General features: G+C 47.7%; 1 protein-coding gene across 9 annotated transcripts in view; it reads right to left on the reverse strand.

Moving 5' to 3' along the window:
• Positions 1–15,434, reverse strand: part of LOC147463659 (uncharacterized) — a 122,581-nt gene that overhangs the window by 4,187 nt on the left and 102,960 nt on the right. For 7 of the 9 annotated variants that reach the window (XM_086490046.1, XM_086490067.1, XM_086490057.1 and 4 more), the window contains 3 exons: positions 2,893–3,051; positions 2,281–2,382; positions 1,497–2,068 (listed from right to left, as the gene is read on the reverse strand). In XM_086490046.1, coding sequence (XP_086346172.1) covers positions 1,736–2,068; positions 2,281–2,382; positions 2,893–3,051 — 594 coding nt within the window. In that variant the 3' untranslated portion in view covers positions 1,497–1,735. Of the gene's footprint in view, positions 1–1,496; positions 2,069–2,280; positions 2,383–2,892; positions 3,052–15,434 lie in introns of those variants that run through there. The other 2 variants (XM_086490035.1, XM_086490060.1) reach the window with 2 other exon arrangements.

Genomic DNA, 15,434 nt, shown 5'->3' on the forward strand with positions numbered 1-15,434 from the left:
CCCACCTGAGAGTAGAATTTGCAAGTTATGCGGAATGGAGCCGGAGACAGAATTACACTACATATGCCATTGCACCGTATACTATGAGATACGTGGGCGTTTCCATTGCCTATTTAAAGAAGGCTTTGGACCTCTAGATAGAGTCATGCAATACCAAGATCAAAGATGCTTAGGCTTGTACCTACTAGAACTACATCGGCACAGGGATAATCTAATGAGAAGACAAAGAGCACTACAACCTCAGAGGCAGATCACAGATTTCTTCGGATCGAGAGAAGCAGGAGTGACAGGAGAAGCAAGAGGCCAGCAGCCAGCACAAAGGAGTACCCACATTCATACCAAAGGCACCCTCATTGACAGGGCGATTGAGCTTAGGAAATCGAGACGACCACGACCGAGATGCAGAAGCACACTTCACCGGAGGAGACTACAACAAAGGATTAGAAGCATTCTAGCCAGACACCCAGAATGCTCTTAAGAAGTTTATTTAATACTTTGTATTTAGTTTTTCACATTTATTTTCACAGTTTTCACACTTAGTACTTCAGTACTAAGGTACCCAGACATTGTAACAGATTCACCACTTTTGTATCAGTTTGGTCTCATAGGTCATTCTGGCCTTTTGAAGACGTTAATATAACATTTCATTTCATTTCATTTTCTCTCATACTATGAGATCCGCAAGTGTTTTCATTGCTTATTCAGAGAGGGCTTTGGCCCCTTCTCCCACATCATGGATTACTATGGTCAGAGGTTCCTAGGCCTCTTCTTGCTGGAGATCCGCAGACTCAGAGAGACTAGCCTTAGGAGTAGAAAACCTACACATAGAGGATCCATACAGAGCCAGATCATTACTTTTTGCAGGACTACTCATGATGGCCCACCATAGGTTACCTAGTCACACCCTCATTGGGGAATTCTTCTTGATCAAGCCATCCAGCTTGGTTGCTCACGACGCTCGAGGATGCGAGGATCTTCACACCGTAGACGAGGTCTACATCGGAGGCTACATTGAGCGACATCGAGGACCCCCTCCCCCCGGAAGCTGACCATGGAGGACATCGAGGTCATACACGCTCATGGGATGATCACCATTGTCTACTTTCCCCACTATGCACCTCATTAGCCCTCATGTGATTGTACCCCTCCTCATATGTTTTGAGTTGATGTATTGTGTGATGAGGATGAGGATGTAGGTTAGGCTTACATACCTGCCCACTCTACGTACTCTCATTTATTTTTATTTTTATGTTCCCCTGACATTGTTGTAGAGTCCCACATGGATGTAACCTTTTGGTCTCATAGGTCATTTTGGCCTTTTGAAGATGTTAATATAACATTTCATTTCTCTCTCAGCTTGTTGGTATGCAACCCATGAGCCATTGATTCACATTGTCATTCCTGGACAGTCCCATGTGCTCACTCATGCTATGTTTGAAGTCGGGCAGATCAACAGCAACCAAAAACATTTCTTTGAGCCCATAGAAAAAGGGACAAGCTGAGAATCTTACAACTTTTTAAAGAAATATGATGGTGTTTCTACTAAGATGCTCGAAATCCTCAAAGCAAGCTTTAAATATAGCTGAGGGAAATTACACTAAAGGCCTAAACAGTGAGCACTCAGTAAGACCTTTGATGGAAATTTGGACAAAGTAGGAGCATGACTGTACAATGTAGTGATAAGTTGCTAAAGTGTCAATATAGTGAACGACTATTGATAGCAGAAAACATCATATCAGGCAGGGTTGCTGGACTGAGGTGCTTCCAAGGGGCTGTTTTGGGGAGCAAGAGCAGCAACAGCAGAGTCATTGTCTTGTGAGACAGATTCAGTGGAGGGGTTTTGTGTCTGCTGCTGCTCGGGAGAGCTGGTGGGCTGATCCACTCCCTGCACCTGCTCCTGGATGGGTGGCGGCAGCGGCAGTGGCTCAACTGCGGTGAAGCTGAAAAGGCGAAGCCCTAATGCCAAGCGTTTGAAACAGTTTGTGAAACCTGGGTCTGCTTTCTCCATCTTCTCTAGAGATTCTCGTGCAACACTGTCTCGAAGTGTCACCATTATACTTGCATGGAACTGTATCAATACCAAACAATGAAACAAAATTGTCAAAACAGAAGCGATGAACACATGCATCTGTGAGTGCATGTGTGTCAGCGTCTGTATATGTATGCGTCCGTGTGAATGTATGCATTGACATGGGAGTAGGGGGGTGGCTACAATGGTAGTGTATGGCCTTGCAATTTGGGGCTTTTCTGTGAGGATACATGAGTGTGTGTAGAAAGTACCTCTCCTAGTAAGTCTTCCTTGTAATCCTTGGACTTCCGCTCTGACATATTAAGAATGGCATTGCCTTTAGCTTTGTAGAGAACCATTCGTATCTCTTTACTCTGAAAACAATTGCAAGCTGTGATTCAGTCCTGGAGCAATAGTGGTATCTCAGAGGCAATCATGGACAGAGGGCTCTGCCTTCACCATTATCAACTGTCAAACCCATTCTCCTTAAAAGATTTTCAGGTTCTGAACCCATTAATGCAGGCACTCAAAAAAGCTTCCGGTAGATTGGAGAAGCAAAAGCTGATAAACAATTCCAACATGCTTGAACCTAAGGATATGCTCTGGGTGGAAAACCCTTTGTTGCAATTCACTCTACTTTTGCACGGACTTCAAGCGCTTTCATTGCCAGGATATCTGAGTCAATAAATTCTTGTGAAACCAGATTAAGTGGGCGTTTTTCGTTTATTGGCAAATTTTTTGGCAAGTTGCTTTGACAGCAGGTCTCCAAATCAGAGGTAAATACTATTTGTACATTGACTAAAGTTGGTCAGTCTTGCTCGTTTTTATTAATCTTTTTGTGGTTAAGTAAAAACCAAATTCAGGCCATATTAGTCAGTGACTACCTTTTCAAAAGTGGGGGGGAAGCAAGGATCTGGAATTTCCAAAACTCGTACCACACAGGAATCTTGGCCAGCCTCGACGTTCCATTTGCTACTGGCAATGGCACATGCAGGAATAGCCAATCCGATGTCCTCACATGCATACCGCTCGACATTGTTTTCCTTCACAACTAACAAAAAACTTTGAAAGTAAGATACCTAAGTTTGAAGCACATTTAAAAGAAAATTCATGCAAGACTCAACTCATTTTTCAGACAATGGAGCTAATAGCCACTTTCAGAACTAATAAGGTATTTTAAAAAATGTTAAGTTGGCAAGAGTGGCAGAAGCAACAGAGTTTTACTCCAACTAGGGGAATCTGAATCAATTGATTGCTTATGGGTTGGATTGTAATACTGCAATCTTATACCCCTGATCAGGCGGTGCGATTTGGTTCCATCAGTAGCCGTCATGTTCTGTAACCTACCCTCAAAGCATCATACCTTGTGATCAATTTTGGTGAGGCCAACAGCGACTCGTCTTTCAACTTTTTTTCAACTTTTGCATGTCAGCTGCTAGAGTCAGGGCAGAGAGTGGGTAGAGCCCCCTAGCAGCCTACCATGTCTGTCTTAAGCTTGTGGATGTGAAACATCTTTCAAAGATTTCTCCTTTGCTTCTTGCAATTTCCCAAGTAATAAGACTCTGGAAGCAAATATTATATGACCTCACTGACTCCCAATCACAGTTGGTTTAGTAGGACGTATCCAATTCAACAAGTATCTTGGGTAAGAAGTCCCTTGGTACCGCTTCATCCTTTAGTCAAGGACAAACTTGGGTTGAAGTGGAACAATGCTAGCATCTTTCAAACTCGAAGTCTCCTCACGCAGAGCTGACACCCAACCTAAAGGATACACTACTCGAGTATCTAGAATGTCTTGTGCTGAAAACCTATGGGTTTAGAACAGAAGAGCTAGAATAAGGGTAGCAATGCTTTAATGAGTGAAAAGGTTATGTGAAATTGGCAATGACAAAGCAAAAGCAACAAAAAGATAGAGAGGGAGTTTAACAAAGTGCAAGTAGTATTAAGGGAAAATTACCAAAATACCCCTGTAATTTATGGAATTCAGAATTCCCAATATACCCTTGCATCATTTCAGTGCCTCAGGAGCAGAGACAAAAGGCAGATGCTCAAAAGTGGAAGGATGCCCCCCAAGAGTCGTCAATATGCAGATTTCTCATTTTGATACTCCTAGAAAACGAAGATCAGATGCAATGAAAGAAAGGAGAAGAGAGACAAAGTGTTAGGGTTCAGGCCAATAGGCAGTGCACCCATCATACTGACCATACTAACCTTATCCCATTCTTTGGCTATGTAGAATAACAAGGAGTAGTAAGGTTATCTAATACTCACTGAGAGCTCCACCCAAACTCTCTTCGTTCTCCTTCCTCGCTGTCAGGTGCAGCGGAAGGGTTTAACTCAGATCTAGTACTCCGCACAAACACAAGGTACTTTACTTCACTTGAAAGAAATGAAATGATATATTAACGTCTTCAAAAGGCCAAAATGACCTATGAGACCATCAGATACAAAGTGGTGAATCTAATACAATGTTTGAAGTACAAGTACAAAAAGTACTGAAAGTAAAAATGAAAACTGAAATGAAGTGTGAAATGTGAGATGTGAAAATGTAGAATAGGCCCTCAATGACAATCTGGGTGTCGTGCTAGAATGCCTCTGATCCTCTGCTGGAGTCTCCGTCGATGTAGTGTGCTCCTATGTCTCGGTCGTGGTCGTCTCGATCTCCCGAGCTCAATCGCCCTGTCAATGAGGGTGCCTCTGGTATGAATGCAGGTACAACCCTGTGCTGGTGGTTGGTCTCTTGGCTCCCTCGATCCAAAGAAATCTGTGATCTGTCTCTGCGACTGTCGTACTCCATGTCTCCCCAACAAACTGTCTCTATGTCGGTGTAGCTCAAGTAGATATAAGCCAAGGCATCTCTGGTCCTGATACCTCATGACTCTATCTAGGGGTCCAAAACCCTCCCTGAATAAGCAATGGAAGCGCCCTCGTATCTCATAATACATAGTGCAGTGGCATATGTAGTGTAGCTCTGTCTCTGGCTCTCTACCGCATAGTTGACATATCCTAGACTCTGGTGGTATCCCTCTGAATCTACCCGTCTCGATCTCTAGCTGGTGTGAGGATGTGCGAATCTGACCAATAGCACATCGCAGACCATGAGATAAATGAGTGTCCGTGTAGTTCGGACGAGTCACAAACCCATCCCTTGAAAGTTGGAGAAGGTGCTCTTTGTAGAAAGCCATCTTCGTGCCCAACTCCTGTATCGGCTCTACCCATGTCCTCTTGGTGTCCAACTGTATAAGATCCTGACGAATGAGTCTAGTGATCTCCGTCCGTGTGACTGGCAGGGAGGGTGCATCCAGGGAATACTGAAAGGGAGGCAATCTATCCATGCTGAGACCATGCCTCTGAAACCATGAGGTCATCTGTGCATACCAACATGATGCATCTCCCTGCATCGCTAACTGTCTAGAGGACTCAAGAGCCAGCCTAGTATATCTGCCTCTATGTGTATCCCATAGACTATGCATAAAGGACACTGATCTGGTAAGAGCCTCAATCTCTATAAGAGGGGCGGCTACCTCCGCTCGAATAATCGCATGTGGTACCGAGGCCTTGGCTCTAATCATCCGGGATATCATAAATACCAAGGGTCCCTCCATGTTCCTCCAACTGTCATGATTCAGAGATGGTCCCCAAACTTGGACCCCATAAAGCATAGCTGAAGCAACCAAAGTATCAAAGAGCCATAGTTTTGTTCGTGGTTCTTGAAACTGAACCTGCGAACACATCCTCTCTAGCCCTCCTAACGCCGCATAGGCTCTGGATAGTCTAGTCTCTGCTGCTCTCCTCAGGGTAAACCTCGGTCCCGTGAATACCACCCCCAGATATGTATATTCATCTGTGTACTCCACAGCGTCCTGGCCATATACGAGTGTAGGTGCCGATCTCTTGACCCACTGTGGTGTGGTGTTAAACACCATAACCTTGGTTTTACCAAGGTTCACAGACAGTCCACTATCCTCTGCAAAGTTGTGCAATGCATCCAAATGTCTTTGCATGCCCTCTGGCGACTCTGACATTAACACAATATCATCAGCATATAATAATAAAGGGATCCATGTCCCTGCCAGCTGAGCGCCTCTGTCACCCTCTCTGTCAATGTAGTCAGAGACCTCATCTACATACATACCAAAAAGTGTAGGGGACAAAGGACACCCCTGTTTCACTCCAATAGTGGAATGAACAATGTCACTGAGCTGTATAAAGCCATGATCCCCCATATGATCTCTGTGGGTACTCCCAACTTCAGTAGCCTGTGCATCAATCTGGCCCTCGGCACTGTGTCAAATGCCTTGCGGAAGTCCACAAAGCAACAATACATCCGTCTGCCATGTGCCCGACCCTCCTCAATAATGGCTCTGAGTGTAAGAATATGGTCCAAAGTGGAGAAACCCCTCCTGAATCCAGCCTGACCTGCTGCTCGTATGCCCTCATTTTCTGCCCATTTACTCAGTTGCTGTTCAAGAATGGATGCATACAACCATGCCAATGTGTGCCCTATCATAATAGTACGGTAATTCCCTGGTACCGAGGGGTCCCCTGCCTTGAAAAGAGGTACAATAGTAGATAATCTCTAGGACTCGGGTAGTCCATCACACATGACACGGTCTCTAGAGGGTCTGGTAATGGTGGTTGCCCAGGTACTGTATATAATGATGCTGCATATTGACCCCAAATCTCGGGAGAGGTAATCACTGGAGGAGGTGAGTGCTCATGGAAGAGACGCCAGGCCTCACCTGAATCTCGGCTCAAAAAGAGCTGATACAAATCACGTTCCATCTGGGCTAAAAAGGCCCGTTTCTTCCGTCGCACTAAACGCCGAAGGGCAATCCGAGACTGTCTATATGTAATGACTCCAAGTATAAGCTTGCTCTGAATCTGAACTCTCATCTCTTTGCACTCCTCATTATACCAACTATTCTGAGGCATGTTCCCAGAACGTCTTCTCTGATCTGGTTGAGTGTGTGGGTATGCCTCTGCTGCTGCCCCATGCAAAATCTCCGTCAATAAAGTGGTGATCCCCTCTACTGTATATACAGGCTCCGCTGCCCCCATCCGTCTGTAAATCTCTTCCACATAGACTGAATCTGTCTCTGGTGTAAAAGTATACCGTGTGTGTGCAATCCTCCGTGGTGTCTGAGAGACACTATACTGGAAAGAGACTGAAAAAGTCAGGAGAGCATGGTCCACTGCTACTCCAACAGGCCTAGGGCCCACACTGAGATCTTGAATATGAGAGATGAAGCTCGGTGAAGTCATGACATAGTCCACTGTACTGGCCCCATGTCTGTGTGGAAAGCATGTGAATCCCCCAGACGAAGGAAAAATCTCTAGACCATTAAGTATGGCCAGACCATGTGTAGTTGTCATCTCCATGAGATATCTCCCATACTCTGTGTGCTCTTTATCCTGTGAGTGTCTGTCAAGTCTCATCTCCGATATATCCATCTCTCTAAGCATCTCCTCCGAGGTATCATAAAATACCGTTTGGGAGTTGGCCGTCCTGGCATTAAAGTCTCCCAAGAGAATGATATCTCTATCTCTAGAGAACTCCCATATGTCAGCATCAAGTATAGAGAAAGGGGATTGCCCTCTAGGTGAGGTATAGATTGATGTGCTAGGGGGAAAGTAACATATAGCAATGTATAAGAATCTGCCTGTCTCAGCTCTCAGTCTCACCCACATGTATCTCACCTGGTCATCTCTCCGGACAATCTGTAATAGCCCCTGCAACTCTTCCTTGAATAAGACTAAGACTGCTACCCCTCCTGAACCTCGACTTCCATGCTGGGATCTAGCGTCTGGACGACAAGCTGTCTCCCATAAATAGCCAGTCACACTTGGCATCAACTGTCCACATTTTTGACGTGTCTCCGAGTAAAAGACAATGTCTCTATTTCTGAAGCTATCTTCAAAGGCACCCACATCCAGCCTATATGATCCATTACAATTCCATGCCGCCATCCGGAGTGTGGTCCCATACGTCTCGCACCGTCATGCTGTGCATTTTTCCAAAACCACTACTTTCCCTCCTCTGTAAAAGGCAATTTTTCCCTTCTCCCTTGCTGCCTTGATCTCTGGCATCAACTCTTGCATATGTGCTATTTGTGCTAAAGTAAGGTCATCCCCCATAAATATTCCAGTTTTCTTAAGTGCTGGTCTCTTCTTCAGGAATTCCTTCCTTGTTTCCAAAGTCGGGAAACGCAAAATAAGTGCTTTCTCTTTGACGTTTCCCTTCTCATCCACTCCCTTCTTTCCTACTCTCCAAGCGCCTGTGTGCATAGGTTCCGGGATGCCCATGCGCTGCAAGAGTTCCTTCACTTCGTCTTCTACATTTTCGGTGTCTTTGATACCAGTAATACGCACATGGAGGGCTCTAGTCCTCCTCTTCTGTTCCTCCTCAATGGTCATATTGATGATGGTAGAAGTCTGTGCGGCTTCTGGCATCCAGGCCTTTCCTTTCTTTGCACCTTCAATCCATTTTTCTGCTTCGTCAACTTTATCCTGTGTTTTAGAAAGGCGCTCCGCCCATGAGGAAGCCTCTTTCGAGTTTAGTTCTTCCCCTTCGCGCAGAGTTTTCACCTGCTCCTTAATATCTTCGAGCTCTTTTAACATCGAGGGCTGATTTCCCCCTTCCGTTTTGGGCATAATTTTGCACGCTGCAAGTTCCCCTTTAAGCTCTTCAATCACTGCATCTTTTTCCTTTATGCACTTTTCCACATTGGTTTTCCAAGATTCAAAGCTTGAAATTGCCTCATCCAACTTTTTCTGCATAATACATTCCATTACATACTTCTGCCCGCATTAGAGCCTGCATCTCCCCTTTCACAGATAGATACATCTCATCATGCTTACCAAGCATCGCTTTATCGAATTCTTTCCTCATATCTGCATACATAGAATTCTTATAACTCTCTGCGTTTGCGTACATCTCTTTCCTGATGTCATCTCTCATAAAGCTGATCTCAGATTTAATCATCACTTGAACCCTCTCCATCATTAAATCATCTTGGATTCTGACGGTTTTCCCTGCCCGCAATGAGCTTGGCGAGAGTATGCTATCTCTGTTCCTCCGCTTGAATGTCGCTTTCATTTTTTGTGGCGTGGTGAAGCCACTTGCATCCCCATCCTCGACTGGTTGGTCCATCCGAGAGAGAAGAACAAAGCGAGCACTGAGTCAAGGCCCTCACCAGCTGAGGTTTGGCCTCCGCCCTGGTTGGCCTTGCCCTCGTCACCAAGTCCTCGCCCTCGTCCTGGCTGACTTGACTATTCTCGTCCTCGCCCTGGCATTGGTCTCGTCTGGTCGCCCTTGGCTCTTCTAGCCCTCTCCCTTGGTAGGCAGCTAGCTCTCGCCCTTGGCACAGCTCGCCCTCGTCCTTCAGAGGTTAGGCCCCTCGTCCTCGCCCTTGGCAAGTTGCTCGCCCTCTTGACACAGGACCAACAGCTCGACCAGGTCCACCTGCTCGTCCTCGACCTGGTCCAGCAGCTCGCACCGCCTTCGACCAGCAGCTCGCCCTCGTCCCTCCTCAGGCTGCTCGCCCTTAGGCTGCTCGCCCTCGTCCAGTTGCTCGATTCAGGCTGCTCGCCCTTGCCTCGGCTGCTCGCCCTCGTCCAGCAGGTGCAACTCGTCCAGCTGCTCGCCCTCGTCCAGCAGGTGCAACTCGTCCAGCTGCTCGCCCTCGCCCTCATGCCAGCTCGCCCTCAGTCCAGCTCGTCGCCCTCAGTCCAGCTCGCCCTCAGGCCAGAGAGAGAGAGACAGAGAGCAGAAGCTTTTTGATTTTGAAATTAAACTAGAGAGAGAGAGAGAGAGAGAGAGAGAGAGAGAGAGAGAGAGAGAGAGAGAGAGAGAGAGAGAGAGAAATGAAATGTTATATTAACGTCTTCAAAAGGCCAAAGTGACCTATGAGACCAAAAAGTTACAATGCGGTGTATCTGATACAAAGTCAGATTAACAAAATAAATTAAACTAGGATAACAAAATATCAAAATATAATTACTGCGGAAACCTAAACTAAGCTCATAGGTGTGAAAGGTGAAAGGCGTGAAATGTGTGAACTAAGCACACTGAGAGAGAGAGAGAGAGAGAGAGAGAGAGAGAGAGAGAGAGAGAGAGAGAGAGAGAAATGAAATGTTATATTAACGTCTTCAAATGGCCATAGTGACCTATGAGACCAAAAAGTTACAAGGTGGTGGATCTGATACAAAGTCAGAGTAACAAATAACCTAATCAACAGTACAAAACAAAGATATATATTATGGGATACTAGATAGGTCGATGTGAGATAAGCCAAAAAACTAAGCAAAAATGGGCAGCTAGTTGGGATAGCTGAATCACAAAAGATCTAGCATCGGTCGTTGGCGAATCTCATCAATTTCCTCCATGGTTAGTAGTCTGACCGGGCGTCGTGCATGCCTGGCCAGCGTGCTCTGAATCTTTTGACGTAGCCTCCGTCGATGCTGTGTAGTCCTGCGCAGTCGTGGGCGCCTGGATTTCCCCAGTTCAATCGCTCGGTCAATCAATGTGCCTCTGGTGTGAGACGGGGGGGAGCTCTGCTGTGGGAGTGGCTCTTGCGGCTGTCCCGTGTCTGCTCTGAAGAAGTCTGTAATCCGTCTTTGAGACTGGTTAGCCTCGCCATTCATCAGGCTCTCTGTGTGTCTGCGCAGCTCGAGCAAGAACAAACCCAGGCATCTTTGATCTTCGTATCCCATTATTCTTGAGAGTGGTCCAAAACCCTCTATGAACAAGCAATGGAAGCGGCCTCGTATCTCGTAGTAGACGGGGCAGCGGCACGTATAATGCAGCTCTGTCTCAGGTTCCATGTCACACAAGGGGCATGTTCTGGCCTCTGCTGGTACTCCGTTATATCTCCCGGTTTCAATCCGCAGCTGGTGAGACGATGTGTGTAACTGGCCAATAGCACACCATATCCCATGAGACAGGTGGGTATCCATGTATTTGGGTCTCATCACAAAACCATCTTCCGTAAGCTGGAGAAGGTGGTCTCTGTAGAAAGCCATCTTCGTGCCCAGTTCTTGTGCTGGTTGTATCCATGTCCTCCTGGTATCTAGCTGGGTCAGGTCTTGGCGAATGAGCTTGGTGATCTCCGACTATGTAAGAATGAGAGATGGTGCATCCAATGAGTACTGGAATGGTGGCAGCCTGTCTATGCTGAACCCATGCGCCTAAAACCATGATGTCATCTCCCCATACCAGCATGTTGTATCTCCTTGTATGGCTAACTGTCGGGAGGACTCAAGTGCTATGCGAGCATATCTGTCTCTGGGAAGTTCCCATGTGCGTTTTATGAAGGAGACTGATCTGGTGAGCGCCTCTACCACTAGTGGGGGGGCTGCCAGCTCTGCTCGGATAATGGCCCGTGGTACTGATGCCTTGGCTCTAATGAGCCGCGAGATCATAGAGACGAGAGGCTTCTCCATGTTCCCCCATCCGTCTCTGAGACCCGGCCTCCCGTGGTGATCCAATGAAGGTCCCCATATCTCAGCCCCATAGAGCAGTGCTGAGGCCACCAAGGTGTCAAAGAGCCAGAGCTTCATCCGGGGTTCCTGAAACTGAACCTGCGAACACATCCTCTCCAATCTACCCAATGCTGCGTGGGCTCTAGCCAGTCTGGTCTCTGCTGCTCTTCTGAGTGAGAATGTGGGTCCATTAAAACCACTCCAAGGTAAGTGTAAGCGTCTGTGTACTCCACAGTCTCCTGGCCGTATGTGAATGTAGGTGCTAATCTCCCGATCCACTGTGGGGTGGTATTAAACACCATAACCTTGGTTTTACCAAGGTTGACAGACAAAACACTTTCGTGGGCAAACATATGCAAAGCATCCAATTGGCGTTGCATTCCCTCTGGGGATTCGGAGATCAACACAATATCGTCCGCATATAACAAAAGTGGAATCCATGTCCCTGCCAACTGTGCACCTTTATCCCCGTCCTTGTCAATGTAGTCAGAAACCTCATCCACATACATACCGAAAAGAGTAGGAGAGAGCGGGCAACCCTGCTTCACCCCAATAGTGGAGTGAACCGGTATTGAGAGTCCCTCCGGGGTGCGTACATGCCCTACTACTGATCTGTATAATGCCATGATCCCCCAAATGAGCTCTGTGGGTACTCCCATTTCCTGTAATCTGCGCATCAGTCTAGCTCTGGGTACCGTGTCGAAAGCTTTGCGGAAGTCCACAAAGCTACAATAGATCCGTCTCCCATGAGATCTACCTTCCTCGATGATGGCCCTGAGTGTTAGGATATGGTCAAGAGTAGAGAAGCCTCTCCTGAATCCTGCCTGCCCAGTTGCACGCATTCCTTCCCTCTCTGCCCATCTACTCAGCTGTTGCTCAAGAATGGATGCATACAACCGTGCCAGTGTGTGCCCGATCATAAATAATAGTGCGATAATTCCCAATCTCCATGGGGTCTCCTGATTTGAAGATAGGTACGATCGTAGATAGGCTCCAAGTGTCCGGTAGGCCCTCACACATGGCACGGTTAAACATAACTGCTAGAAGCTCTGCTAGTAGGTCTTTGGCATGCATGAAATGCTCAGCTACTAGGCCCTCATGATCATATGCTTTCCCAGTCTTCATCTTGTCAATAGCTTTCTTCACCATCTCAACGGTGAAAAAGACACATGTATGTGGGCATGGGTCGGGGGGGTTGGGGAGGGGCGGCTGTTCAGGTACTGTGTACAAAGATGATGCGTACTGACCCCAGGTCTCTGTGGAGGAAATAGCAGGGGGGGGGGGACTGCTCATGAAAGAGCCGCCACGCCTCCCGCGAGTCTTGACTCATGAATAGCTGATATAGATCCTGCTCGAGTCGAGCCAAAAAAGCCCTCTTCTTCCGCCGCACCAGGCGTCGAAAGTCCATCTGTGACTGTCTGTGAGTGACGTCCCCCACCAGCACCTCCCTCTGAAGTCTGGTTCTAGTCTGGCGGCACTCCTCATCGTACCAGCTGTTCTGAGGCATGCTCCCAGATCGGCGGCTCTGCTCAGGCTGGGTGTGTGGGTATGCTTCTGCTGCTGCCTCATGTAATGTCTGTGTCAGTATAGTAGTTAGCTCCTCCAGAGGTCGCCCCGGGTCCTCAGTGCATAGGCGTCTGTAGATTCCGTCCATGTATACAGAGTCCGTCTCCCTTGTGAATGTGTAGCGAGTAGGGGCTGCTACTCGTGGCCTGTGTGCTACACTGAATTGGAAAGAGATGGTCATTGACACCAGAGCATGATCCACTGCCACCCCAACCGGTCTGGGCCCAACTGTGAGATCCTGGATACTAGAGATGAGATTTGGTTGTGCCATGACATAGTCCACCGTGCTAGCTCCATGTCTATGTGGGAAGCATGTAAAACCTCCCGCAGCAGGAAATCTCTGTAGGCCGTTCAAGATGGCCAGTCCATGTGCAGTGCCCATGTCTATCAGGTGTCGCCCATACTCAGTATATTCCATATCGTGTGATAGTCTGGAAAGGCCCGTATCTGCCACATCTATCTCTCTTAGCATCTCCTCTGAAGTATCATAAAACATTGCCTAGTGATGGGCAGTCCTAGCATTGAAGTCCCCGAGGATGATAATGTCACCGTCCCTAGAGAACTCCCATATGTCATCATCCAAAATAGAGAAAGGGGATTGTCCCCTGGGTGGTGCATAAACTGATGTACTCGGGGGAAAGTAACAAATAGCTAGATAGAGGTATCTGCCTGTCTCTGCTTTCAGTCTCACCCACATGTACCTGGCCTGCTCGTCCCTGCGGGCTATATGTATCAGTGGCTGCAGATCCTCTCTAAATAACACTGCCACTCCTCCCGAGCCCCGCCCTCTGTGCTCTGAGCATGTCTCCTGTCTGTAGGCTGTCTCCCACCTATATCCACTGATGTGAGGCATGGATTGCCCCGGGGCCTGGTGTGTCTCAGAGTAGAAGATGATGTCTCTTCCAGTAAAGCTATCCTCAAAAGCACCCACATCAAGACGCATAGATCCATTGCAATTCCAGGCAGCTACTTTGAGTGTGGTCCCATAAGTCTCTCATCGTCATGTGGAGCGTCGCTCCAGTATTACTACTTTTCCGTCTCGGTAAAAAGCGATCTTGCCTTGTCCCCTTGCCGCTCTAATCTCCGGCATTACTTCCTGCATATGAGAGATCTGCGAGAGGGTGAGATCGTCCCCGAGAAAGATGCCAGTCTCCTTAAGAGTTGGTCTTTTCTTCAAGAATGACTTCTTTGCTTCCATGGAGGGAAAACGGAGGATGAGTGCTCTTTCTTTTGAGGTTTCTCCACTGCCTCCATTTTTCTTTATGTTGCCCACTCTCCATGCCCTTGTGTGTGTCGGCTCATGAATCCCCATCAGGGCTGTGAGCTCTTTTACTTCTTCGTCCACATTGCCTTTGTCTTTAAGACCGCAAATTCTCACATGTAAAGCGTGCACCCTTCTCCTCTGCTCCTCCTCTAGTGTCTGGTTAATGATGTTGTTGGGTGTGGACGTGGGCGTTATCTCCTTGTCTTTTCCTTTCTTTGCCACCTTGATCCATTTCTCGGCTTCGTCCTCCTTCTGTTGGGTTTTGGTAAGAACATCCACCCAAGAAGTCGTCATTTCTTTGTGCTGTTCTTCTCCCTCTTTGATGGCCCGTACTTGTTCCTTGATCGTGTTGATTTCTTCAATTACTGAGGGTTGCAGTTCGCTCTCTTCCAGTGTGTTTCTTGATCGGGCTTCGGCGAGTTCTTTCTTGAGTGACGCGATCTCTTCCTCTTGGGTCGTCACTCGGTCTTCCAGCGTGCTTATCTTGCTCTCTTGGATCAGCACACGTCCTTCGAGGATGTTTATTGTGCCCCAGAGATTGCGGTTCAACTTGGTGATGGTCTCTGTCATTTCCTCTTTGCATTTTCGAATGGCATCCTCTAGGGGGTCGGCTTTATCGTTTGTCTTCCTCATGCTTGATCGCCGTCCGCAAGGGAGTTAGCTGTACGTGTGCACCCACCCTAGCAGCGGGCGCGACAGCTGGGCAAGTGGGGGAGCCGGCCACAAGGGAGTCACCAGAATGCTCAATTGTGTGTGTGTGTGTGTGTGTGTGGAAAACAAAACAAAAGTGTGGGAAGGGGGGGGGGGGGGGGGGGGGGGGGGGGTAAAGTATGATAGAGAGAGTTGGGGGGGGGGGGGGGGGGGGGGGGGGTGGGAGGGGAGTGGGAAGTATGGTAGAGAGAGTGGGGGAGGGGGGGCCCCGCTGAGACGCGTGAATGAGCAAAGGCAGCGCCCCCCCCCCCCCTTTAAATAAATAAATAAATAATAAATAAAATTACTTCCTACGTGTAGAAGAAGGGGGGGACATCCTACGTGTTAAATTTTTTATTTTTTTTGGGGGGGGGGGGTCATCCTACGCGTAGCATGTGGGGAGGGGGGGGGTGCCTTTGCTCA

This window comes from Adiantum capillus-veneris, chromosome 2, assembly GCF_014529385.1.
Source record: "Adiantum capillus-veneris isolate H3 chromosome 2, ASM1452938v2, whole genome shotgun sequence".
NCBI classification, from domain to species: Eukaryota; Viridiplantae; Streptophyta; class Polypodiopsida; order Polypodiales; family Pteridaceae; genus Adiantum; species Adiantum capillus-veneris.